This window comes from Phalacrocorax carbo, chromosome 1, assembly GCF_963921805.1.
Source record: "Phalacrocorax carbo chromosome 1, bPhaCar2.1, whole genome shotgun sequence".
In the NCBI taxonomy this organism is placed as follows: domain Eukaryota; kingdom Metazoa; phylum Chordata; class Aves; order Suliformes; family Phalacrocoracidae; genus Phalacrocorax; species Phalacrocorax carbo.
The window spans coordinates 201,276,623-201,302,780 of record NC_087513.1 but is presented as its reverse complement, the minus strand read 5'-3'; the positions used below and the strand labels follow the sequence as shown (position 1 = coordinate 201,302,780).

The 26,158-nt window shown below is 40.6% G+C and overlaps 1 protein-coding gene across 6 annotated transcripts in view; it reads left to right on the top strand.

The window, feature by feature from the left end:
- The window catches only part of GRIA4 (glutamate ionotropic receptor AMPA type subunit 4), a 231,302-nt gene that overhangs the window by 132,870 nt on the left and 72,274 nt on the right, over positions 1–26,158 (top strand). For all 6 annotated transcript variants that reach the window (XM_064441286.1, XM_064441287.1, XM_064441289.1 and 3 more), the window contains exons 5-8: positions 16,429–16,482; positions 18,452–18,610; positions 20,443–20,610; positions 22,237–22,341. In XM_064441286.1, the coding sequence (XP_064297356.1) occupies positions 16,429–16,482; positions 18,452–18,610; positions 20,443–20,610; positions 22,237–22,341 (486 nt within the window). The remainder of the gene's footprint in view (positions 1–16,428; positions 16,483–18,451; positions 18,611–20,442; positions 20,611–22,236; positions 22,342–26,158) is intronic.

Sequence of the window (26,158 nt, the reverse complement as noted above, 5' to 3'; positions counted from 1 at the left end):
TTTTAAAGTACATTTAGAAAAATGATTTCTCTCTCAGCTCTGTGTATGTGCACATGTGTATGTACCTGATGTTTTTTTACACAGTGTGCAAATGTGACTTAGAAAAAGTATGCTATATTACCATGAGTCTTGAAGTACACCCACCATCCTGTGTAGGTGTATCTACTGAGTATCCACTTAGTTTCAAAACAAAATGAAGTCATCCAGTATGCATTTGGATCTCACGTGTACATTCGATTTGCTTCCAGGAGCTGCTACTCATTTTAATTCCAGATTGGCACCTGCACAGTCAGTTCCTTTTTAGGAACATAAACTGTGCTCTTTGTTCAGATCATGCAGAACTGAATTGGATATTGATTTTAATGTGATTAGGTTTTGACCTCCTCTGATTTCATACATGTCTGGATTTTGCATGCATAAAATAGGTACTAAATGCAGGCATGGTAAGTCATAAAAATGCAGTGCCTGACCTCAACAGACTGAACCAGACAAGATGACTTTGGCTGACACCTCTACAGGGAACGCTCGAAAGCTAATTGAGTCCTCTTTCCATTAACTGCATCAGGAGAGTGGTGGGTAGGAGTTAACACCTAACTTGCAACATACCTCTATCTTAGCCAGTCGTACAAGCACTTCTAGGAAGTGATTCATCTGGCTACTAATTTTGGGTGGTATGAATTTTACCCAGGAAATGAACTCTTCTGTACTTGTGCTGGTATTTATTCACACCTAAGTGTAAAGCATTTGCCCTTAAATCTATGCTAACAAAGGGAGATAAATTGTTTTTTGGGCATGTGGGTTTTTTCTTTTCTCAGTAGTGACCACATATATATATATATTTTTTACACTTGACCTTATTAAATTGAATTCATATGTTTCAGAATATTTATGTAATTTTGCCAGATAACATGAATTCTGTTCTTCCCTGACATGCCTGGAGATCCTCTCCATCCTTCCAAAGGAAGACACTGTACAAATAGGAAAGGCGTTATAGCCAGGCTAGACAAAGTATGCGAAAGAGCTGCATCTTTACTCTCCATTATGAAGGTCCTGGTCTTCCTAGACAGGTTGAATTGCAAGCAGGCCTGGGGTGCTGATATGGGGTTCCAGAAAGAAAGCACTTGCCTTCAGAGATCAAGGGCTGCTTAAGGATGGGCAGTCAGAAACAGTCTCGGACACAAAAACATTTAGTCTGCCAACAAAGGGATTGAAGCAAAAAGAGTCTAGCCCAATGTAGAAAATGCAAAATAACAGGCATTTTAAAATATCAGCCATTGACTTTTCCCTTTGCATAAAGGCTTTAATAACCTGTAGCAGACAGGTAAGATGGCTTCACAAATGGACTAAAAGTTGGCGTGCTCTTCCCTGCATACACAGAGGAATTGATTAAGCTTCAGTGACTCTAATTAACTCAACTTCTTTCCTGCCTAGTTCTCCTGTAATTGAGAGCCTAAGTTGTGGCTATACTGTAATACTTTGCAATGTACAAGTAAATGTTCTGCAGAACATTTAGGAAAAGTAATTAAATCTCAGTAATGAGACCGTAACTCCAAGTGCTTTGCCCTTAAATCTATTCTAATGAAGGGAGAGAAACTGGCTTGTGGATTTCTTCTCAAGTGTGACTGCCCATATATATGTGTGTGTATATATATATACACACACACATTCACACTCCTCATGACTGTGGACCTCAAACAGTGAAGGCTGGAGACTTTTTCACTGTCTGTGTTCAAGAAGTGAGCTCATGCGCTGCTCCCATGCCCATACCTGTTGCCCACTTCCTGACCTGGTATCTTCTGCTCGCTGCCCACTCCCAGCTGCCCAGCTCATAAAATCAGCATCCTGCTGTTTCCTCAGTTCTTGTGCAATTTTAATCTTACCATTTTCTATTTCCTTCTGTCTCCTGTATTTTTCTTAGTTCATTAGTTTTTCTCATTTATTTTTTCCTCTTCATGTGCCTTGGTGTGTGTAAAACTGCCTCCACACTCCATACCAGAGGCTTGTCTTCAGGTAAAATTTCTCTCCTGGAATCCAGTGATGTATCTGAAATCCAGACTTCTCCTGTGCACAGCCCAGGATGCGCATTTTTCTTCATATGATCTTCCTTTCAGGTTTTCATGTTGCTGTGGTGAGGCTGATGTTTTGGGCAAAGGCCAAACCTGTACTCCCTTTAAGGGTGAATTATAGAAAGATGGAGCTTCATTTTGAGATTTCCATTCTAGAAGGGGAGAGTAGGGCCAGCATTAAATTCAGGAGATGCATTCAGCCTGCACACAAGTGTTTATATCTAGTTTGCTTGGATTGCCTGCTACTGTCTTAGCCTCAGAAGAGGTTTCAGATCTTACCTCTCAGAGCTATGCCAAGAGAAGGACCTGAGGGTGCTGGTCAACAGCCGGCTGAACATGAGCCAGCAGTGTGCTCATGTGGCCAAGAATGCCAACAGCATCCTGGCGTGTATCAGAAATAGTGTGGCCAGCAGGAGCAGGGAGGTGATAGTGCCGCACCTCGAGTAGTGTGTTCAGTTTTGGGCCCCTCCGTACACTAAGGACATCGAGGTGCTGGAACGTGTCCAGAGAAGGGCAACAAAGCTGCTGAAGGGTCTGGAGAGCAGGTCTTATGAGGAGCAACTGAGGGATTTGGGGTTGTTTAGCCTGGAGAAGAGGAGGCTGAGGGGAGACCTTATCGCTCTCTACAACTACCTGAAAGGAGGTTGTAGCGAGGCAAGGGTCAGTCTCTTCTCCCTAGTAACAAGCGCTAGGACGAGAGGAAATGGCCTCAAGCTGCGCCAGGGGAAGTTCAGATTGTATATTAGAAAAATATCTTCACTGAAAGAGTTATCGGGCATTGGAACAAGCTGCCCAGAGAGGTGGTTGAGTCACCATCCCTGGAGGTATTTTAAAAATGTGTAGCTGTGTTGCTTGGGGACGTGGTTTAGTGGTGGGCTTGGCATTGTTAGGTTAACAGTTGGAGTCAAGTGATCTTAAAGGTCCTTTCCAACATAAATAATTCTATGATTCTATGATTCAAAGCCCTGTTCAAGCACAACACTGGAGCAAGATGTCAGTTTCTGCAGGGTTTCAGAACTGTTGCTTCAATTCATCGGTAAGACAGACAGTGTCTTCAGCCTATCTGAGTCAGTAGATCTCCACCTACTCTCAAGAACCTGCTGTAACTTAAGCATACCAAGATAATTTTAGCTCCTTTTTTAAGACTATTCTCAGCATGGTGAAAGAACACCCTACCTCCTTAATATCATTCAACAGCCATAACAAGGAAAACCTTTTTGTAACCTGTGAGTGAAACTCCTCCTGGCAGACCTTATCATCCTGCAATCCCAGGCTCTGAAAGGCAGATAACAAACATCAAGACTTTTGCCTTAAGTGTTTTCTTTACTTGCCCACTTTAGTGTTGTACATGATTTGCCTTTGGGGAGGGCAAGGAGGTCCTGACACATTTTAGTTTAACAGTATAGACCTGGTGTATGGCTAGGGGTGGTGAGGCTCTGAGCATGGACCCTCACTGTGGCCTCTCAGGGCAGCCTTGGCAGTGCTGGTGTTCTGGGCAGCTCTGCAGTCCTTGACACAAGGGGATCCAATGCTTGGCATGACTGCTGCTGCTCACCCCCAGAAATAGCCCCAAAACTGTGTGTTTCAGTGCTGCACATGAGCAGCAAAAGGAGTAAAATGAAGATGGAAGCAGGGTTGGAACTGGATGATCTTTAAGGTCCCTTCCAGCTCAAACCACTCTATGATTTGATGATTTTATGATCTAGTTCATGTCAGCTTTCCCCAGAAATTCCAGAAAGTGTGTTTCCATTTTGGAGAAAGCACATCTACTCTTAACAGTTATGGGAGACCCTTTATGCTTAACAGAATGTTTTCTAGAACCTCGTAAGTGATCTCATTAATCTGATTAAGTGTCTCCCCTTTGTTTCATCTGTTCATACACAACCATAATAAAAATATGCCACATGTTTTTAATTAAAAAATAAACTATTAAAGTCTGTATTTGTATTGCATAAATGACTAGGAACAGAGACAAAGACTCATTTTCCTGCATGCACATAATTAGAGATCGTTTTTACCATTACCTTTCCAGCTTACCAGGGCAAGATAGAAAAAAGGAGCAAAAACAAAGACACAGAAAGATAAAATGACATCTCCACAGTTTTATATAACAGGTATAGCTTATATAGCAGAATGCATTTCTAGTGATTTATATTCTTCTGTCAAGGACCATTATGTCCTTGTCTATCAACAACCCTTTTTTCTGTGAACGACACTTTCAGCAGGTGGTCTTTTAAAAGCACAGAAATATTCTGTTTGAATCAAAGGATGAAAGTTGGTGAGAGATACGGAAAAGTCTCAGCTTGTGTGTCTCTTCTTTCCAAGTTGCGTTTCTAAAGTGCTCCCCTGAATTTAATACAAAGAACTTTCTTCTTAAGATGCAATGAACACTCGAAACAGATTGCAATGTTGTGATTTCCATTTCCTACCATCTAATCCACTAATACTGGCTGCAAGCAGTACAGCATCTGAACAGTCCAGGCCAAAGTAGTAATTTACTGCTTATGGCACAGCAAGAATCAGGCCCATGTGCTTCTCTCATTTTTCATTAAGAATTTTCCTTCTTTTCCTACTCATTCTTTTCATTTTCTTTTTCTTCGTGCATTCTAAAATAGTGTATCTGTTTGCATTTCTGGCTTATTCACCTAAAATGAGAAGCCTAAGGATAAAGAGAGTATCTACCAAAATTAGACAATGTTTACTTTAATCTTGTTATATATCTACTGAATTTATGTTTGGAACACAGAACTCATGTTTCAAAATAAATATTCCTATAAAAGAAATGTGGTTTTATTTATTGCTGAGAAAGCCCAAAGTTAATACCAGATACCTATTTAAGCTGAAGTTATGAACACCCAAGTCAGGCTTCCTAGTTTAACAAAATTCTTTTTCTTCTCATATTATTTTATTCTCACTAGTATTTATTCATTGCTTAATTTGTATCAGTACAATCTGAAGCAATCCAGAAGCCACATATAGCAGAACTAAACAGTGTTTAGAATTACTAAAACAGCAAGGAGTGAGGACTGATAGCCCCTTGGTTTTTGTGGGCTTTGTTTTTGTCTTAGACCACCACTGCCACCAGCACCATAAAAATCTGCTTCCCCAAAATGTACTGAGCAAGCAAGAAACAACACATACTGTGGCTAATCAAGAAATATGTGCAAGCTGACTGACCAGGTACTGCCCATGTGCTGTCAGGCAGGAAGTGTAGTGTCTGGGTACTTCTTAACCCTTTGGTGGCAAAAACATATGGATTTCTGTTCTTCACGCAGAGCCAGTGTTAATAAGACTTCTGTGACTTAATGTCTTACATGTCTTAGATGATGTCTTAGAGGCATTGTCTTCCTTTCAGTGTAGCTGAAATTGCTGAACGTGTTAAAAAATATTTAGTGGAAAATTGATAAACAGACCACGGACAGCTCAGTAGCACGAATATGATTTCCCTAGGAAAGAGGACTAAAAATATATAGCAAAACACACACATTTAAGGAAATGTCATATCACCCTCTTCTACATTTTACTTGCATTTAGTCAGTTGGAATAATTTACCTTCAGTAAGTACGTGCCATAGATTTCTTTTGTTATTTCTTTGTTTGCTAACTTCCAAGCAAGAGTGAAGTGTAATAAAATGATGAAACTGTGGTCAGATTTAAAGAATAGCACAAAAAATAATCTTGAAGATTTCAGTGAATACGTGTTTTTTGTTCAACCATTGTATTTGTTCTTTTTACTTCTTCAGACACTAATAACACTTGCTACTAGAGAAGCAGACTGTTATTTGCTCAGCCATAGCTGATCTCACAGCTATTACTTATAGTTTGTTCAGTGCTCAGAAATGTGTTCAGATATACAATGAAGTCAATGCTCCAAATGGATTTTACAATTAAGCTGAAAAGTGTAATATAAGAATCATTTAGATAGTGATGCATAGTTTTGTTAACTGTAAATACTTTAGCCCTTTGCTTTTGGCCTTTCATTGTTTTTCTTTTTGCTGTTAATCTATTTGAAAAGGACATTTAAAATTATGTAAGGAATCTTTCAAAAGCATGAAATGCTGAAGTAGGAAGTGAACAGTTATGGTCCCCTCTTTCTTTTTCGGCCAGAATTCTCATTGTTAGCACATATTAAACACTGCAGAGCAAATAAGGTACCAGAGAAAAGGCTGGAATCTTAGAGCTCTGAGATCTGTTTTTAGGCAGATTTTGGACCCAGTTTTGAGGTTTTGAAATTCAGACTGTGCAGTACTGACATGAATAGCTGTATTCTACAAACAGAATAACAGGATAATTGGGGTTGGAAGTGACCTCTGAAGGTCATCTGGATGCTCCCACTGCTCAAGGGGGCAAGATTAGATCAGATTACTCATTCCAGACAAATTTCAAACACTTTCAAGGATGGAGATCCCGCAACCCCTTTATCCCCGTTTCAGTACTTGACTACTTCATGTTAAAAAAAAATTCCTTATATCTAGCTGGAATTTCTTGTGTTGCAACCTGTGTCCTTTGCCTTTTGTCCTACTGTTGTGCACCTCTAGGAAGAGTCAGATAGCCTCTTCCCTACTCCATCCCATGGGGTATTTATATGTATTACTAAGATCTGCCTGAGCCTTTTTTTCTGCAGGCTGAACAGTCCCAGCTCTCTCACCTTTTTCTCATACAACTAATGCTTCAAGCCTTCAGTCCCCTTTGTGGCCTTTCTCTGGAATCTCCAGTATGTCCACATCTCTCTTGTACTGGGCAGCCCAGCACTGGACACAGCAGTCCAGATGTGCCTCACCAGAGCTGAGCAGAGGGAAAGGATCACCTACATTGACCTGCTGGCAATGCAGCCCAAGAAGCTGTTGGCTTTCTTTGCCATTAGGGCGCATGACTGGCTCATGGTAAACGTGTCTACCAGAACCCCCAGGAATTGTCCTGCTAAGCTTGTTCCTATCCAGTGTGTACCCAGTCTGTCGTACTGTGTTTGTTGAGTCAGGCTGAGAGTTAGGCCAAAATATAAGGCACAGATCTGCACAGATGAGCTCATTCATTTATCATTACTCTGTTTGCACACCTATAGGCAGCTCTTGAGATAAAAATACCTTATGAGTGGGTGAACTGTGTATCATCTTGTATTGATTTTTGCAAACCCATAATGTGCTTGCATCAGAAAGAGCCAGAAGGAGTACCAGGGTGATCTGATCAACCCCTGTGCTACTTCAAGTGACCACATCTAAAAAAATCTTTCACTAAGCCTGGGAACATGCTTCTCCAGTGTTTTTGTTTCTCATTCTCTGCTACTAAATGCTCTGCTGCTACTTCTTTATTTCGGAGACTCCTCTTGAGCAGATTTTTACTAGGAATTGAGTTTAACTGTGTCTCCATAATGACCTTCATGCAAAGCAAAGCAAAGCTCAGCAAAGCAAACTGAAAAACACAGGCTAACTGTAATTGCATTTGCCTAGGACCTTTATGTTTACTTCTTTCTGAAAGAGCATATTGCTACTCCTAATTTCTGTTTTCTCAGGCTTTTTCATATGCAGTAACATTTGCAGTGTTTGTTTCTATATTTGTACACACAGATACACAAATACATGCACATGAACATACACAGGACTCTATTCAGCAAAAAAATGTTTTCCCTTTCTGCAAGAATGGCAATGGATTTCCTTTCTTTTTCCATCAGTAGCAGTTTCATCCTCTACCACCTGTCTCCATCCAACAAAGTTCAAACCTCAGCACTCTGTGTGTTAGACATCTTCCAAAGTGTGCACTGTGAGCAGCATTTTCTTCTGAATTTTGCATAGTGAATCAGTTTTGCTGTTAGAGATCATCGGTCTGGCTCCTGGTCTACCAGACAGGCTGATTCGAGTCTTTTTTTCCTGCTCCCTGCCCTCCTCTCCTCGTAAGAACTAAATGGGATGTTTCCCAGTAGACCAGCACCACTTCTCTCAGCTCTATCAGTGCTCTGTATCAGCAAGATCAAGCCTCGCTGCTCATCCAGGGCTGTATGTGCCTTTAAACACAGAGGTGAAAACTGCTATGGAGCATCTGGCACATATTTAATGCTTCGATGTACACAGCTGAATTGATACATAATAATAAAAAGGATGTACTCTGTAATATTAAAAATTAAACATGCATATAAAGTTGTCACATGGCAAAGTATTAGTATCATTAATCTTATCTTGTAAAATTACAAGCCAATAAACTCTAATTAATAATAGCTAACAATACTTATTAACAACCATGATAGGGAAGTAGCTGCACAGTGTCTTGGACACCATTCATAGCTGTCTGACTAACTGAGTTTTTCAATGTGTTGTTTGATGTTGCTGATCCTCAGCTTCCCCAGCCTTAAAGAGCCTTGAGATACGTAGCTGTTAGCACTGAACACCAAATCTCTCTGATGGGTAAAATGGAGGAGGCTGTCACAGCAAGATTTATTACTATTATTATTATTATTATTATTATTATTATTACTACTACTACTACTATCAAAACAAAAGTAAATAAACGTGTGAGTGGAAAAGAGTACAGAAGCTGACATATTCCACTCCTTCTTGGTCCACTCTTAATATTTTCCCACCGGAGTGCTAAACCTGGAAAAGTAATGTTTGACTGCTGAATTTCTCTAAATTGATCAAGATGTAAATTTTGCTGTTTTTAAAAATGTGGGTTTTCTTATCTTAATTTCCATTGTATCTACTAATTGAAGCTAGCAACTGGCTTTTTTTTTGCAAATTATATTTAGATCACTGGCATAATTAATGTAAGTTAATAATAAATTAGAACATAATACTTTAGTAAATTGAACATAGTACTTACAGGAAGACAGAAATTAACCAGACACACTAATTAAACAGAGTATTAGCTCAATCATTCCTCCATAATTTCTTCTGCTTTCCTGTTTTTCATAAATGCAGCAGCACATTGGCACAAAGGATCACTAACACAACACAGATGAGTATTTATTGAGCGATCACATTGCTTTTACATGTTGTTTAGTTGTGTAATGAGGTTTTATTTATCCCTTGAGTCAGAAATGGCATGGTCTTCCCTTGTCTCTCACTGTCTCCAGTTTTCCTCTGTATCTTTTTGATTTGCATAAACAAAATGCAGGTTTAGTTCTGCTCACACAGAACCACAGGAGCAAATCATTAGCCAAAGAATTTGGTATGTGCATGGCACACAGGAATTTGGGCTGATAGCAGTATTATTGGACTTAGACTACTTCAGGGACGTAGTAGTAGGTCTCTGTGTATCTTTTCTTAGTCCCAGAGGGGGTGGGAGATTAATAAAGTGCCTTTTCCTCATCATTCCTTTCTCTCCATGTATTTTTTTTTTTTTGCCTAGAGATCTATGGAGTTGCTTCTAAGCAACACTGATAGCTCTTCTCCTTGAGGCAGCCAGCTGCCAGTACTGCCACCAGCATCTTCCTCACCCAGCAGAGCCAGGAGGGACTTTCTGCATAGGCTCATTTTCTGTGAAGCAGCTGCGATTTTGCACACAATAATAGTCCCACACTGCACAGTAATAAAAGCACATTTTGTCACTGCACCACGCAACTGATGAGGTTTGGACCCGAGAAATAGGTTATTTCAGTTACTGAAAGAACAAATAGGCGATAGAAGACAAAGGATGAATCCAAATGGTTTGGGAGTTTTGTAAAATTACCTTCTTCTTACCCCTTTTTTCTCTTTCCTTGCCTTCTTTCCCCTACAAGTCTGCATATCCCATCTAGCTCTGAGTGAGCCTTTCACAGGAGTAGGCTTTGAATGCAAACAACTTCAGCAGCAGAAGAAAGCAACCAGCCATGCTCAGGGCACTGGTTAATGGCCTTCGAGCCACCTCTCCAGGTTTCCTTCCCCAGCAGCTGCCTGCACCACACAGGGCTCTGCCCTGCCGGCTGCTCGTGGGCGCGGGGGCTGTGTGGGAAGCATGCTTCCCCTCTGCTCAGCTGTGGGGTAGGTGTGCACGCTGGTGCAGGTGTGCGCTCTGCTGTGCCGACTCAGCGCCTGCCTTCACAACAGAGAAAGAAACGGATCTGTAAGGAGCCACTTCTGCTTTGTTTGTTGCCTTCTTTAACATCCTCTCTGGTGGCTGTAGGCTGTTAACAGTCCTCCCTTTCCCCAACAACATTGCCCTTTCACAAACACTAGCTGTTAAAATTAAGCTTGTTTCTCAATTCTTTTTTAATGGCTTTATAAAAGATTTATCCTTGCTTCAGATACTATATAAAATTCCATTTCAGTTCTGGTTTATATCATCACCATTTCTGCCTCTGTATTTCAGGTCAGGTCTTATTCTTCCATCTTTAACAAGTCTCCACACTTCTTATATTGTGTTAGGCAGACTTCATTTTATTGCAGGTGTTCTTTTTCTTAAGGCAGTGGATTGTGACACAATAGCAAAGGGGAAAACCTTTGTTAAAGACCCATTGGTAATGCACAGCTATCACCCTTTGAAGAGATTTAACTGAAAGTAAGTCCTTTTCACTCCAGCTGTACTGACCTCCATCTTCTGGAAATCATAACGGGGGGACATTTCATGCTACAGAACTTAAGCATTCTTTTAAAATCGGTTATATGCAATATCCATTTCATAGTAGTAGAGAACAGAGGATGACTTGGGGCCTGATTCTGTTTAGATGCTGATGTAAGTCTGGAAATGGTTTTATCAAAGTCAGTGAACTTGCCACTCCTGGGGGAAAAAAAAAAAGAAAAGAATCAAAGCATTCATTGATAGCTCTTCTTTTCAATAGTGGAATAGTTTCTGAATTTCCTAGGCCAGGCTATTGTTCAGCTAAATGGAAAGAGCAGTATTGTATGATAAAGCCAGAAAGTTCAGAGTTTTATCTAAAGCCTAAGCTGGATTCAGATCTCACTGGCCCTGCTTTTACCACGCTTTAAAGTGAGTGGTATAATTCTAGTTAGTTTTGATTATCACTGGAATCACTGAAATCAGAATAAGGCATTTTCTTAATTGCAGTATGGTAGATCAGCAACTAGAAATACTCACAATGCACTGTCCTTTTTAGTGTCTTATATATAAATGCATTTGGTAACATGGCCTAAGGATGATTTCTTTTTTTTTAAGGTTCACCTTTCAGGAAACAACGTATACAACGATACTGGGGGGGGAAGTTGCATTAGATTCTGAAACAACCTTGATAGCCTAATGGCCATATTATTTCACTTTTTTTTATTCTATCCTGTTGCATTTACTGAAATGAAGTGTTCACTAATAGTGTGACTACTGGATAATACATGGACTGTCTCTTGTTTTTCATGTTAATAGTAATTTGGGAAGCGGATTGTGTTTTCTTATTCATTCTTCTTCAGAACTGTGCTGATTATTTAATAATTTCTTCAGTTTTACAAATAAGAGTATAAAAGAGCTCCAACTGTGGTGCTAGCCACCTTGGTCATTTAATTAAAACATGCAAATCTATATACAAAAGCCAGTGCAGCATCCTGCTTTCCCCTGATCTCATCCTTCCCCAAAGAAGTCACAAATCAGTTCCCCCTTCCCAACACTTGCTTCTCAGAATCTCCTTGAGCAAGCTGAGGTCACCTTAAACTCTCACTGCGACAAAAGCCAGGTGTAGTATCTTTGTGTGGTGTTTGAGACATCAAGAGTGGGAGTACAGAGCAAAAATAAATGTTTAGAAGGTGTAAGTGAAGAGTACTATTTGAGAGGGAGGAATGGATTTGATCCCACTTGCTCAGGTTCCTGGCACTAGGACAGTTTTGAACCAAAGCATACTGAAGCAAAGAAAAGGACAGTTACACATACAGAGGGTCCTCCCTGACCTATCGTATCTGCAGTTTCATGGTGTATTACTGCTAACATGACTGGCAAAGCCCATCTTCAATGCCTAGCCCTGCCTCAGGTTTTGCAGCTGGCTGGGCTGAGAACCAAGCCAGACCTCCTGCTCCCTGGGCAGAGCCACTGTGGGTGCCTGTGACAGCATCACTCCCTCATCAGGGCCTTCCTTTTGAAATGAAGACAGTTCTCACTGTTCAACCTCTTGGTATACATGGATCTGCCACCTGCTCCACAGATGCTCAGGGCCTGTCGAAGAGAGTGGGGCCCAAAGGTCCAAAGAACATCTTAGCTTTTTTGAAGTGAACTTCTTGATTGTGGCCATTTACTGTGCCATGTTTCGCATCAAGCGTGGACTCAAAATACATTAATTGGTTTTCTTCTTGATGATGCCAAACAAGATGTGCCCAGAAGCACCCCTGAAGTACACTGGCATCCAGTGTGAGTGTGTCTTGAGACCAGGTTAGAGATAGTCCAGAGTAAAACCCTGAAATGTGCATGGATGCCAGCTCCGTAGCACCAACACTTTTGCTGTACAAATCCTATCCTACAGGCTTCGCTGCTTGCTAATGTAGATTTTAGGCGATGCAACTCTGCCCTGTCTCTGAACTGTGTCTGAGCTTGGCCCTTCAGTCTGAATTTAGGGGTGCACAAGGAAATACCTGTGTTTTTAAGGTGCCCCCAGACTTAATGAACTTCTATAGCAAAGGCTTTCTGGCACGTGTTCTCATCTGTTCAAAATCTCAGACTCGTTTTTCCCCTTCAGAATAGATTTGCTGGATCTTTTACCCACCCCACTCTGCTCTGCCATAGAAGAGAAGTATTCTTCCCTCACTCACCAGCACTCATCTGTTTACTTTGTGGTTCAGGGCAGTATCTATTGTTATGTGTATGGAATGGTTGAGATCTCATTAAAGCTCTAGTCACCACTAACCAGTTAAAGAATGGAGAATAAAAGTGTGAAACTTTGCATTACAGACTAAGTAGCAGTCAAAAACTCCTTCTCTTGTTACGAAAGACTTAAGTGCATTGCCTCAATTTATCTCAGTGGAGAAGTACTGTATAGAGAAAGGTGGTTCTTCAGAGAACGAGAATTCATATCCTGTTTCATAGCTCATAATCTACAGCTTTGAGTATTTGAGGAAGGTAACTGTATGTATATTTTGGATATTCAAAAGTAGGAGATGCTTGCAGAAAGCTGTTTCACTAACCAGGCACTTTTTTCCTAAATCATAAGCAATTCCTATTTTGCAAACTGTGTTTGATCAATAACCATAAATATTTTCAAATTCAGACTTGTGTCCAATCTTGGTTGGAAATACAAGCCATATAGCATCATTTCTCTTCTGTCTGCATGATCAACATTCTTAGGGTGAAATTTGTCTCAGTTAACATTAGGGATATAAAATGTAGGTGCCTACATCAGAGCTAATCATCGTCAACTCTTTTTCTAGTCAGTGCAGAAAAATATGCACTTTCAGGGCACAAGCTGTCTAATTAATTTTAGACATGTGCTTTAGGATAGGATGAATCATTTCCTCAAAGTGCCTGCTCTTTCCACTGACGATGAAGGAAGTTAAGACAACTAGATGATACATAAATGCGTACTTTATCACTCACCCTAAGAGACAAGTTTTGAGAGAATACACTGAAAAATTCAGGCTTTTTCCAAAAATATTCTGTATTGTTCACATTAAATCCAGGAATTCTGCAGCTATTTCTACAAGCATATGCTAGCGCAGCAAGCACAGAAGCAAATCTGGTTAATCATTTGCAGTATTTACTCATTTTGGCTGTCACAACTATGGACATGTATGTAATGTACCTCAATGGTTGCAGGTTGATCATGTGCTTGCTTTATTTGACTGATATATTGCAATGCTCATCACAATTTATGTTATGAAACCAAACAAGGGAACAGATCACTAAGGTATTAATTGCCAAAGCTACGTCAGCTTCTAAGAGCTCAGAGGGAACTGCAGTGATTTGCCCAAGCTGAGGATCTGGTTGTCATGTCATGTACATCTTAAATTGTGTCAGTCCACTTACATTCAAACTGTGATACTGTAGTTATTTAGAAATCTATATCAGTTTCCTCTGTAATGAGGTGGCAAACATATTTTTGGTACCATGTGTTGCTGAAGGAGCACATATGCAAAAGCATATTGGTGTCAGGGATCACATCCCTGTTGAAGCCGTAGAAACAGCAGGGGTTTGAACCCGTTGTATTCAGTGCAAAAATATGGCTTGAAAGCACCCTCCTCACATGTGTTGAGTTGGTGTTAGGGAAAAGTGTGATTTCTCTTTCTGCTGCCCACCAGTAGAATGGTAGCAATGGTATGTAATCACTGATCTTAATGGGAGCTTGACTGAGTCCAAAATAATTCATTTATATGAAGGGTGACAATCACCCTTGGGGTGGGGGTGGTCTCTTTTGGGGCTTATTTTAGCTTATGTTTGGCTTTTTAAATGAGATCATTTTAGCTACAGACTATAAATACGAAGTAGAGGTTGGGAAACAGGAAGGGAAAAAAAGGATAACAGACAAATTGCTTACTCACTTTATTACTTTAAGATAATGACATCAAAACAGTTCTCACAAGATGCCTGTACCACATCCATTTGATTTTCCCTTCCACTCTGCTGTAGAGGCAAATTGACTTACTGGAAAACAGAGCCAGGAATCAAGCATTTCCAGGTCTTAATCCAGATTTAGATCCTGGATCTTTGGGTGTCTGTTGTGGTTTAGCCCCGGTCAGAACCTAAGCACCACGCAGCCGCTCACTCACTCCCCCCACCCCAGTGTGATGGGGGAGAGAATCAGAAGAGCAAAAGTAAGAAAACTCATGGGTTGAGATAAGAACAGTTTAATAATTAAAATAAAATAGTAATTAGTAATAGTAATTAATAGTAATTAAAAAGAAAACGAGAAAGAGAGAGAGAGGAGAAACTAGGGGAAAATAAACAAGTGATGCAACTGTTCACCACCTGCCAACCGATACCGCCAGTCCCTGAGCCATGATTGCTGCCTCCCTCCCCAGCCAACTCCCCCCAGTTAATATACTGGGCATGATGTCACATGGGATGGAATATCCCTTTGGCCTTGCTGGATCAGCTGTCTTGGCTGTGCCCCCTCCCCTCCTGGCTTCTTGTGCACCCGGCAGAGCATGGGAGGCTGGAAAGGTCCTTGACTAGTACAAGCACTACCCAGCAACAACTAAAACATCAGTGTGTTACCAACATTACTCTCATACTACATGCAAAACACAGCACTGTGCCAGCTACTAGAAGGAAGATTAACTCTATCCTAGCCGAAACCAGGACAGTGTCTTTGGCCTAATTATTTAGTCCTTCAGCAACTTCTCTCTCATCTCCAAAATCTGAATAGTTATTTTTTTGCTGCACCAGGAAAAGGGGGCTGCAAGGCTTAGTGAGTGTTTGTTCTTGTTGAACAAGAGGTACAATCCATGAAAGCAAGAAGTTGCCAACTCTTCTGGACAGGGCCTAGAGCTAAGAATTCAATGCAGGAAAGGAGGCAGATCTGTAAGTTTCCCATTACTCATTGAGTAACCTGCACCACATGGAAAACTTGTACCTTGTTTATTCATTTGGAAGGAAGCTAAAATGATTTGTGGAGATGAGTACATCAGGAGAAGAAAACTCACATATTTGCACTGCAAGCAGACTGTTTCTAAACAAGTGGTAAAATATCAAAAATAAGAGTTCAAAGGACTCTATTAGCATTAAATGCAAGCTCCATGTTCCAGGTGGTACTGTTAGTTTCTGTAGTAAAAACAGCTTTAATCTATAATGAAACTATTAATGCCGTTTTCTGCTGACAAAATATTCTCTCCTCATTTTGATTTTCAGCACATTAAATAAGAAGCATTGCACCATGGGCATGTGTTGACATAGTTTTTGTCTAAACCCTGTTGTTGATCTTGCCATATCAGGACTGTAGCAGCTGCACATCATGGTTGTTCCTTTTCTGCATCACTTGATGTTATATTCTGGTTAAACACTCAAGGGCAGCCTTGCTGTCCATTCTTGCTCTGTCCTTGCTCATGCCTGTTCCCAACGTCTTTAGCGTATTACTAAGAGCTGAATAACACTCATAGTACTTGACCACCTCAAGGGCAAACAGCTTTGATCCTGAGATGAAAACGCAGCTTGATTCATAAATTCCACACTTACTTAAAATGAAAAGGTACATCACCGGGCAGGCTTTCTAGCTAATATGTGACCTCCTCCTTCTGAATTTGTATCCCATAGATAATTGCTCTATTTGATGAAATAGTATACTGCAGTAACATTTCCAATCATAGGGAAGACACTTAGACTACCAGTTCATTCCTTTACTCACTTTCATTTTAGCTTCCCATGATTAAGCACTTGGAAAGTTATAGCTACCGTATTGGAGAAAGTCTCTCAACATTACATTGCTGGTGTTATATATTTCAGAATTTATATCTGTCTGGCTATGAAAACACCTTTCTAGCGAAAACAATATGATGATGTTTTTTTCTTTTCTCTTTCTTATTTCTCTCCCACAGATTGTGAGCGTGGGAAAACATGTTAAAGGATACCATTATATTGTTGCCAACCTGGTAAGATACTTTTCTAGAATTATACCCCTGCTCGGTAAGTGAAACAGTCAGTTTTGCTTTGAAGTTATAGCACTTCACACAACATTTGCCATTTGTCACTAATATGTGGTTGCGCATAATACATTCTTTATGGTGCATAAAAGAACTTGGTTTTGTTGTTACAGCCATCTAGACAAGAAGGGCACAATGTTACCCTCTTAAATTTTATCAAAATCAATGTAGCATAAAGGACCGCTAAGTGTATCTTGTGGCTGAATTAGAATTTACAGAACTACGCTATCATTTTTGACTCATCTTTTCAATATTACTAACATAACAAGTCTCGAGGTAACTTTTCTACATTTTCCAGGGAACATGCATTTTACTGTAAGATCAGCTATTTCCAGTCATATTACTAGTTCAGTATTTTTACTCTAAACTGCACATTCACACAGATAATGTTCAGAAGAGGGCAAAGAAAGAGTAAATGCAATATTTCGTTATTAAAATTGACCCATTCTTTAAGCCGAAACACCTGCCTGGCCAAGCACAGCGAATGTAGGACAGTCTCTAATGTATGCTTTAAATTGTTTTCTTTTTACTCTGCCTCAAGGATTTTAGCTGACATGAAATATTTTATTGTGCTTTGCTGTACTTGTTCCTTAACTTAAGATCACATCAGATTATTTTTAAGACCTCAGGTGCTTTAAATGAGACATGTCTATTCTCTTAGGTCTTACAATTTAGGTTTTCAGCATTACAAATTTATAGTTCCCTGAGTAACTTTTTCCATGCAAAATAGTTGCTGTAAACAAGCAACCGGATGTTGCAGTGAACTGTGAGTGGGATATACAGTGGAGACAGGTACATCTACTCATCTACTTCAGTAGGGGCACACATTGCTATCTACTGGCCATTCAATAATGTAAGCAATATGACTTTCTGATTCATCATATTTTATATTTACTGTCAGTATCCTTTAGGACATGAATCAACTCTCTATACTTGACACTGAGGTATTGGATCAGTACCCCCACAATTCTTTTTCCTAAGTCTTTCTTTTTAATTTAAGGGTGATAATACACTTCTGTTTACACTGATAAATGCCAGTCAGAGGAATTTAAGAAAACAAAAATCAGATACCTCTGAGCTAGCATTAAACATAGCAGCTAGGAAAGGAGCAGAAAGATTCATGCTTGCTTCTTAGCTTGCTTTAGCAGTTTGCATTATGCATTTTCTTGACGTTCAGTTATGTCTCTAAAGGCAAATTTTACTAAAGGATTTGTCATTATACATGCTGAACAGATTAGCCTGAGAAACTAATAAGTCAGGTGTTATGTGTACTGTATTTTTTCTTTCTGGAGGTCACCCTAGGCTTTAGATGTAGAGCAGACCTGAGAGCTACCACCATCATGTTTCACAAAAGTGTGACTCTCATGTTATATTTTCCTTGCACAAAGATCCTCGTGTGCTGTCTCTGCCATCTAATGTCTATTATATTATCCCATTATCTCAGACACCTTCAGCCTAAACAATGTATCTGGAATAAATGTATTTACACAGTAATGTAAATACATTGCAAGCATGCAAAGAAACAGGGATATATCGGTTAAAGCACTAGTAAAATACTCATTCAAATCTGCTGACTTTGATGAAAATTGGATTAAGGCTTTAATATTCTGCAGGCACTTTTCAGTTGATTTGCCAAAGACGTTTCTACAAAAACTGTCTGCCATTCCCAGCAATGTGTTGCTTAGCTGTCAAGACCACCCTAGCAATAATGTGAGAAATTTCTTTCTTGGTTTTGTTTCATTCTTGATTACACAAATGGAAATTATGAACAAAGGTTCAACATTATTCTCTGGTTTTAAGTCTTGGCTTTTAATGGAAACCTGCTGCTGTACATTCTTTATGCTCCCTTGCTGACCTAGAACAGATTGGACCCACAGTGGGGTATGAGGACAAACAAAATTTTAAACTGATTTTCTAGGGATTCAAAGATATTTCTCTGGAGAGATTTATGCATGGAGGAGCCAATGTGACTGGATTTCAGCTAGTAGATTTTAGTACCCCAATGGTAACTAAGCTGATGCAGCGCTGGAAGAAGCTGGACCAGAGAGAATACCCAGGATCCGAGACCCCACCAAAGGTACTGGCTGATCGGAAGCACTACCAAAGATACCACTCAAGTGTTCTAATTTCTGATTAACGTTGTTGAATACATGAATGAAGACCTTAATATTTAGGCAGAGGAGAAGGCAGTTCATCTTGCTATTAGTAGCAATTAATTATGGCTATCCTTATGATTGTATGATAGAAACACAAACTGCAACACATTTCACTGATGTACTTTAATGTCCTTTGTCACTTATTCTCCAACTTCATCCCTTTACTGACAGGAATTAAAGGTCAAATTCTTAACTGACAACTTAATTTCAACCAATTTTACATGAATTAATCTAATTATCTAGATTCACTTAGAGTGCAGAACGTTCCTGACAGCTGAATTCTTCTGTATATGAGACACAACCTCAATTGTAAATTTACTACCCTTAAATTTTTTTTTTGGAGTTTCCTCTGGAAATTCTATCCACCTCAAAACCTGGTGCAGGCGCAAACCTGTAGGCACTGTCAGGCACGATCTTACAGTGAAATTACATCCCAGTGTTCCTCTAGCCTAATCCCTCACAGATGGATAACAAAATGTTTCTCTCACCTGTAATTTTCTTGGCAGGCAAATCACAGCATAGCTACAAATATGACTTTGTCAAAATAGTTCTGTTATTATATGTACTAATGCATATAAGACCTAGTTGAGACTAGGTACCTTTGTGCTGGGCACTGTGCAAAGATAAGCAATCAGCCCTCCCTTGGCTGGGGAAGTGGTGGCTTGGTAAGGTCTAGAGAAAGTATCAACATGGATAATAGAAAGCATAGCTACATAATTCGGTGAATATTCAAGAAATTTATGTTCTGCAGGAAAAAAAACAACAAAAAACAAAAACAAGGATGCTGTGGGCTATGGCATGCAGACATCCCCAAATACTGGTGACAGGAACAATTTAGCCTATAGGGCTCCTTGCCACATGAACACAATTGTGCTGCCTGCTTCTGAGAAGTCAGTATGATTAATCTGAATTGCACATAATTCACCTATGGATAACCAAAATTTGAGATTATAAAGATAAACCATGTCCCAAAGACCTTATAGTATGCAAGACAAAGGAAAGGAAGGAAATCAGGCTTGAGAAAGTAAATTTAAATTTTGGAAGTTAAGAGGACCTATTTATAGCAGCCCTGGGCATGTGAACAACATCTCCTGGTGCAGTATGTCAATCAGAGGACCATACTGAGAAAATGCCCCTTTGTTTATGTGGCTCCAGGCTAACATCTGTTGAAGGCTTGCTCTACAGATTCATTTGGCATGTTCTGAACCTAAAGCAGTTACTGTAGTTAGTGTAGAAACACAGACCATTCAGTGCCCTCTGTCTTTCAGATAGACAACATAGGCTTTCCAATTGGAAGAACATACCCTTGATCATTCTTAACAGTTCCAATAGCCTGGATGTCTGCTCATTAGCCATGCTTTTTTTCAGTTATTTTTTCTGAGTGAGTTACTGTTTCTTTCTTTTCTTTTGAGTTAGTTGGGTGGGTGGGGTTATCTTCTACTATATAAGACAACTGGGAAAAAAAATTAAGACTTTAATTTCTCCAGTTTGAATTGTTTCTTTTAATAATTCTTCAGAGGCAAATTTCTCTACCCTTAAGAAATACAGTTTTAAAGCTGGAGCTACTGAAATGTACACTTCTCAGTCCTGCATTTATTCCTTAGACAAAATTGCTTTTGATTTTGAGGAGATATTTTTTCTAAGTGAAGGTGTAGAAACTGCTGCATGATGAATCAAACTAGAAACATCCGAGACAGCTGATTTTTGTAAAGATGTGCCAACACTAAAGTGGTGTGTTTGTCCATCTATTCAGTATACGTCTGCATTAACATATGATGGAGTACTTGTGATGGCTGAAACTTTCCGTAATCTTAGAAGACAGAAAATTGATATTTCAAGGCGAGGAAATGCTGGTGATTGTCTTGCTAACCCTGCGGCCCCATGGGGACAAGGAATTGATATGGAGAGGACATTAAAACAGGTAAGCGTCTTTTTATTCTAGTGATCTCTGTAAATATTGGATACTAGATATTCACTATATGACTTGGAAGATATTATACACAATGGCAGTAATGGGAGAGGAGGAATTTATTTTTCAGTTGCCATTTGGAAACAGCTGGGGCTGTTCTGGTTGTTCTGGTTTATAACTTGGAATGAAAGCAGAGGGGAACTGCTGCCATTTGAAACTACTATTAGTTCTGTTAAGATAGTTGGGACTTCCTTCACTGAACTGGTGAGCTCCTGTGTTGCTTTTGCATATAACCTGGGTATACAGATATTGCCATTTAAGAAAAAAGGTGTAGCTGCATCATATAACCTTTCAAATATGTTTCTGTCACCTTGAATAAACATAGATTTCTCCCACGGAAATCACATAGGTAGTGGGGGGTTTTTTTGTCTTTAAAAAGAAATAACCCAGAGCTATTGTTCTCTGATGTCAGGATTTTCAATTCCTGATTAATATGGATGCCTAGAAAGTTCCAGATCTCTGTCAAGATGATTTAGCCTTTCCTTTGAATAGGACAGTAAGGAAATAAAAATCCTGCAGTAGAATTTAAATCATTGCAAATGAGCAGGCTCCACTCAGGAGAAACTGCAGAGAAGTGACTGCTGACAGAGTTGGCAGCTCTGCGCCTGGAAGCCAAGGTTTCAGTCTTGGAGAAAAATCGGCAGAGATAGAAATGGACAGAGGGAAGGAGTAAGTGGTTTAAATCCACATCCTGACTCTTAGTGATAGAAATAAAGCATTTTGTATGCTTCACATACTTCATGCAGATGCACAGATCTGTAACAATTGTGAGAAGCTTGAAGTCGGGCTTCTGTGTTAGGGCTTTGAATCTGGCCAAAGTGGTTTGCGTGGCTGGATCCTGATACAATCAAAGCCAGCAGCAGTATGGCCGTGGCTTCTTTGGGATGAGGACCACAGTCTGGGTATCCTTCAGTGAGCCAGTAAAGCTCTGAAAGAAAAAAAAAAAGAAAGAGTTCTGGTTTCAAATGAGACACAGGTGGTGGAAAACTGCCAGAGCCAATCTTATGGCTTTACATCTGTTCTTCTGCACTCTGAGGCTTTGAAAACAGTTTTCAGCCCCTATGCATGTCACCCATCTTCTGTGATAGTAAATTGCTTTGCTGGGGCCAAGGTTGTTGTCAGGTTTACCTTGATGAGCAATATATACTCAATTTATACATTTAATCCACAGGAGTGTGTGCTAAAAAGATAAATGAGCTCAGGCCGAGCATCGTTTAGGTTTATTTCATGTGATCCAAAATATTATGCAGCATTGATGAGGATGGTAAAAAAAAATGCACTTCTCTTTAGGACCTGCAGCTGGAAAGTGTTGAGCTGCACAGCATGAAAGAAGAGAAAGCCCATTGTGTGTCTTTGTTAGCACTTAGATACTGGTGTATCTAAGCCTATTTTGAACATGGCTTGACAGGAAAAAGGAATACAAAGGAAAAGTAGCCAATGTTTTTGCTTTATAATGCCTGTCTATTGTAGTGTTATGGTAGTCTAAGGACATAGCCAGGATAACTTTCACTACTCTGTGACATTTGGAATAAAGGATATAAGGCTGGATCTTCATGACACTTTTTCTTCCATTTGTAGGTTCGAATACAAGGATTGACAGGAAACGTTCAGTTTGACCACTATGGTCGCAGAGTCAACTACACCATGGATGTCTTTGAACTGAAGAACACGGGCCCTCGGAAGGTACGTGCTGACAATGTTTACTATCCTGATATCATATAAATGAGTTTTGTACGATGAAATGATTATGCAAAGTTATATTAAACTGGACCACTGTGTGCTTTAAAAAAGAGATAATATATTAAATACATGGGTAATATTTCTGGTGGAAGCAGATTTAAACTGCATTTGCTACTAAATACTATTATTCAATGCAACAAATTGGGGAACACAGAAACGAGTGTGCATCTTGGGGAGGTGGGACGTCAGTCAGTCAAGCATACTAATGAAAACCAGCTGGATGGCATACTAATGAAAACCAGGCAGGCTGCTGGGTGGTGGAAAATGGTCAGAACCCAGAATAGTAGATATTTCTTGTATCTTATCCAAAGATTTCTATCTTGCAAATTACTGGCGTTTTTAGGCAGGGTCATTTGTGTGTTCTGTGTAAACATGAATCATAGGCTGTAACTAACATAGGGCTTTTAAGGGGGAAGGGAGAGGAGAGAGGAGGAAGAGAGAATGCCCTGAATACTTATATTTTCTGAAATTAATTGCAGTATCTAATAGTGTGTGCTTGATTGGTTGCTTGTAAGCAACTTAGGCAAGCACACATTAACATATATCTAAGCAGATTCTCCATGTCTGAATTCATAGAGCTTATCACTCAGCCCAGTCACTTTGAAAACATGAGCCTGGGTACTTTGTTAACCCTTTCTCTTCTGTGCTGAAATTTGTCCATTTTTCGTAGTATAAAACAAATAAAGAGCAGGAAATGCACGCAGGCTCAAGGATTTTATTTCCTTTCGAGGCTGTGTGGCCTGTTTTGTTTGCGAGGTCGTCAGAATAAGAAAAAGTGAGAAGCTGATGGTGAATAGGAAAATCATGGCCACTTGAGCAGGGCAAAGGCAATCAGAATTGAATTAGTCCTCTGCTGTCAGGCCAGAGGTGGCAAGCCCAGTAAATAGTACCCCAGCTGAACTGTGTCCCCCTGAAAACAGTTACATGCCACAATGATGAGGAGGCAGAGATTTAAACTACAGACCCGGAGCAGGTTTACACATTGGGATAAACAAACTGCCAGTATATCACAGTATAGAGCTGTAGACCAAAGCAAAGCATGTGCCTTTGTATAAGGAGGATTGGTGTAGTTGACAGGTAGCTGAAGAATAAATTGGGAAAGGTGAGTGTGTCTTCCTTCCCTCTTGGGAAGCCTAGTGTCTCCTGCCAGGCAATGTATCTGACTTTGCTGCCACTCCTGCTCCTTTCCTGGCTGCAACACTGTGCTGTTGGCAGCCAGCAGGATGTATGGGTGGCTGGGGTGCATTGAAGGCAAGTGGTGAAGTAAGACCTTTCCATCTTCAGTTCCCAGTTGGGCAGGATGTGGTTAATTAGGTCACAGCTTTAGTAACTCATTAAGGAATTTGTTTGCAGCAAACTGTAGAAAGTGGTCTATTTTTCCTGTTTCAACATTTGTCACCTGTTTCAGGAGAGGTGTCTGACTGGCACCACTGCAGGGATGTCCCCATCCTCTCTTCATGCCTGCAATTTGAGGGAGAGGGTGGCTGCAAAAAGAGGAGCTGTGAATGTGCTGTGCTAGAGTCCCAAGGTGCTTTTCCTACCTTTTCAGGCACACTTCTCTGCCACTCTTAAGCCATTACCTGTCTTTGATACAACAAGCTGTAACAGCTTTGACAGATCTGGCTACTCACAAGAATGTATTTCTCATGTATTATGTGGTGTTTCACATGTGATCATTGGACCAGTTCTGTGCTCCAGCCTGACAAATCCTATGTAATATGTGAGAAATGGCTATTCTTAATTGAACTAAGAGGCCTTCACTTTTGATGACTTCTTCTCATGTCCTACAGAACAAGACTTATGAGTCACCCAGCAATATTTTTTTCAGGACTAGCCTTTCCAGTCAGAGTAACACATGCCTCTAATCTTTAGAAAAGTGATTTTTGTTGTCCACAGCTTTAAGGATGTGAACAGAGCATTACAAAATGGCACAGCTGGTCAGAAGCAGACTTCCATATAGTGTAGTAAAATGGGAAACAATAGCCAATGCTCATATTAGTTTCATTTTTGCAGCTTTTCTTACTTGGTTCTTATCTACAGAACAATAACAAAGCCTGCTGGTGATGGGAAAAGGTGAGAGGAGAAGGATCACAGAGATGGGTAGTGGGATGGCTCCTGTCACTGGAGTGCTGCAGTGAAAGGATACAGACTTTTTAGGAAACTGCCTGGTCTGGTGTGGCCCTCTGATTATTACCTACTATTCATTATGCAGGTTGGCAGTGATGAGGTTGCAGAGAGAAGTCCAAAAGCATCAAAAGGGACTTCAGGGCACTGAGGCAATTGGTTGAAGGATCTGGAGCACAGGTAGTGTTTTCCTTAATCCCATCAGTGGCAGGGAAGAATACTGAAAGGAACAGGAAAACTCACGTGATTAACACGTGGCTCAGAGGCTGGTGCCATCAGTGGAATTCTGTTTATTTTGATCACCGGGAGGTTTACACGGCACTGGGCCTGCTGGCGGCAGATGGAGTTCAGCTATCTCAAATGGATATCAATGGAGAGTTCTTGATTCTTGGTGAAGTAAGGAGGGGGAGTCAGCAAAACCACTGCCATAGACTTCCGGAGGGCAGGCTTTGGCCTGTTCAGGGCACTGGTAGGGAGAGTCCCTTGGGAGGCAGTCCTGAACAGCAAAGGAGTCCAGGAAGGCTGGGCTTTCTTCAGGAAGGAAGTCCTGAAGGTGCAGGAGCAGGCTGTCCCCATGTGCTAAAAGATGAACCAGTGGGGAAGAGGACTGGCCTGGCTGAACAGAGAACTTATGCTGGGGCTCAGGAAAAAAATGAGAGTTTACCACTTTTGAGAGAAGGAGCAGGCAAGTCAAAAAGAGTACAGGGATCTTGTTAGTTCATGCAGAGAGAAAATTAGAAAGGCAAAAGCCCAGCTAGAACTCAATCTGTTGTAACGGCTAACAAAAAAATGTTTTTACAAATCCATTAACAACAAAAAGAGCCAAGGAGAATCTCCATATTTTATTAGATGTGAGGAGGAACATTGCGACCAAGGATGAAGAAAAGGCTGGGGTACTTATTGTGTTCTTTGCCTCAATCTTTAATAGTAAGACCGGTTATCCCCAGCGTGTTCAGCCACCTGAGCTAGAAGACAGGGTTGGAGAGAAGAACGAAGCCCCCATAATCCAGGAGGTTTATGATCTGCTACACCACCTGGGCACTCACAAGTCTATGGGGCTGGATGGGATCCACCCCAGGATACTGAGGGAGCTGGCAGAGGAGCTCGCCAAGCCACTCTCCGTTATTTATCAGCTGTCTGAACTAACCGGGGAGGACCCAGACAACTGGAGGCTTGCCAATGTGATGCCCATCTACAAGAAGGGCAGGAAGGAGGATCTGGGGAACTACAGGCCAGTCAGCCTGACCTTGGTACTGGAGAAGATTATGGAGCAGTTCATCTTGAGTGTACTCACCAGGCATGTACAGGACAACCAGGGCATCAGGCCCGGCTAGTGTGGATTTAGGAAAGGCCAAACTGATCTTCTATGACCAGGTGGCCTGCTTACTGGATGTGGGAAAGGCTGTGGATGTTGTCTACCTGGACTTTAGCAAAGCCTTTGACACTCCCACAGCATCCTCCTAGAGAAGCTCATGGCTTCGACAGGTGTACTCTTCGCTGGGTAAAAAACTGGCTGGCTGGCCAAGCCCGAAGAGTTGTGGTGACTGGAGTTAAATCCAGCTGGTGGCAACTTGTCACGAGCGGTGTTCCCCAGGGCTCAGTTCTGGGACCAGTTCTGTTTAATATCTTCATCAGT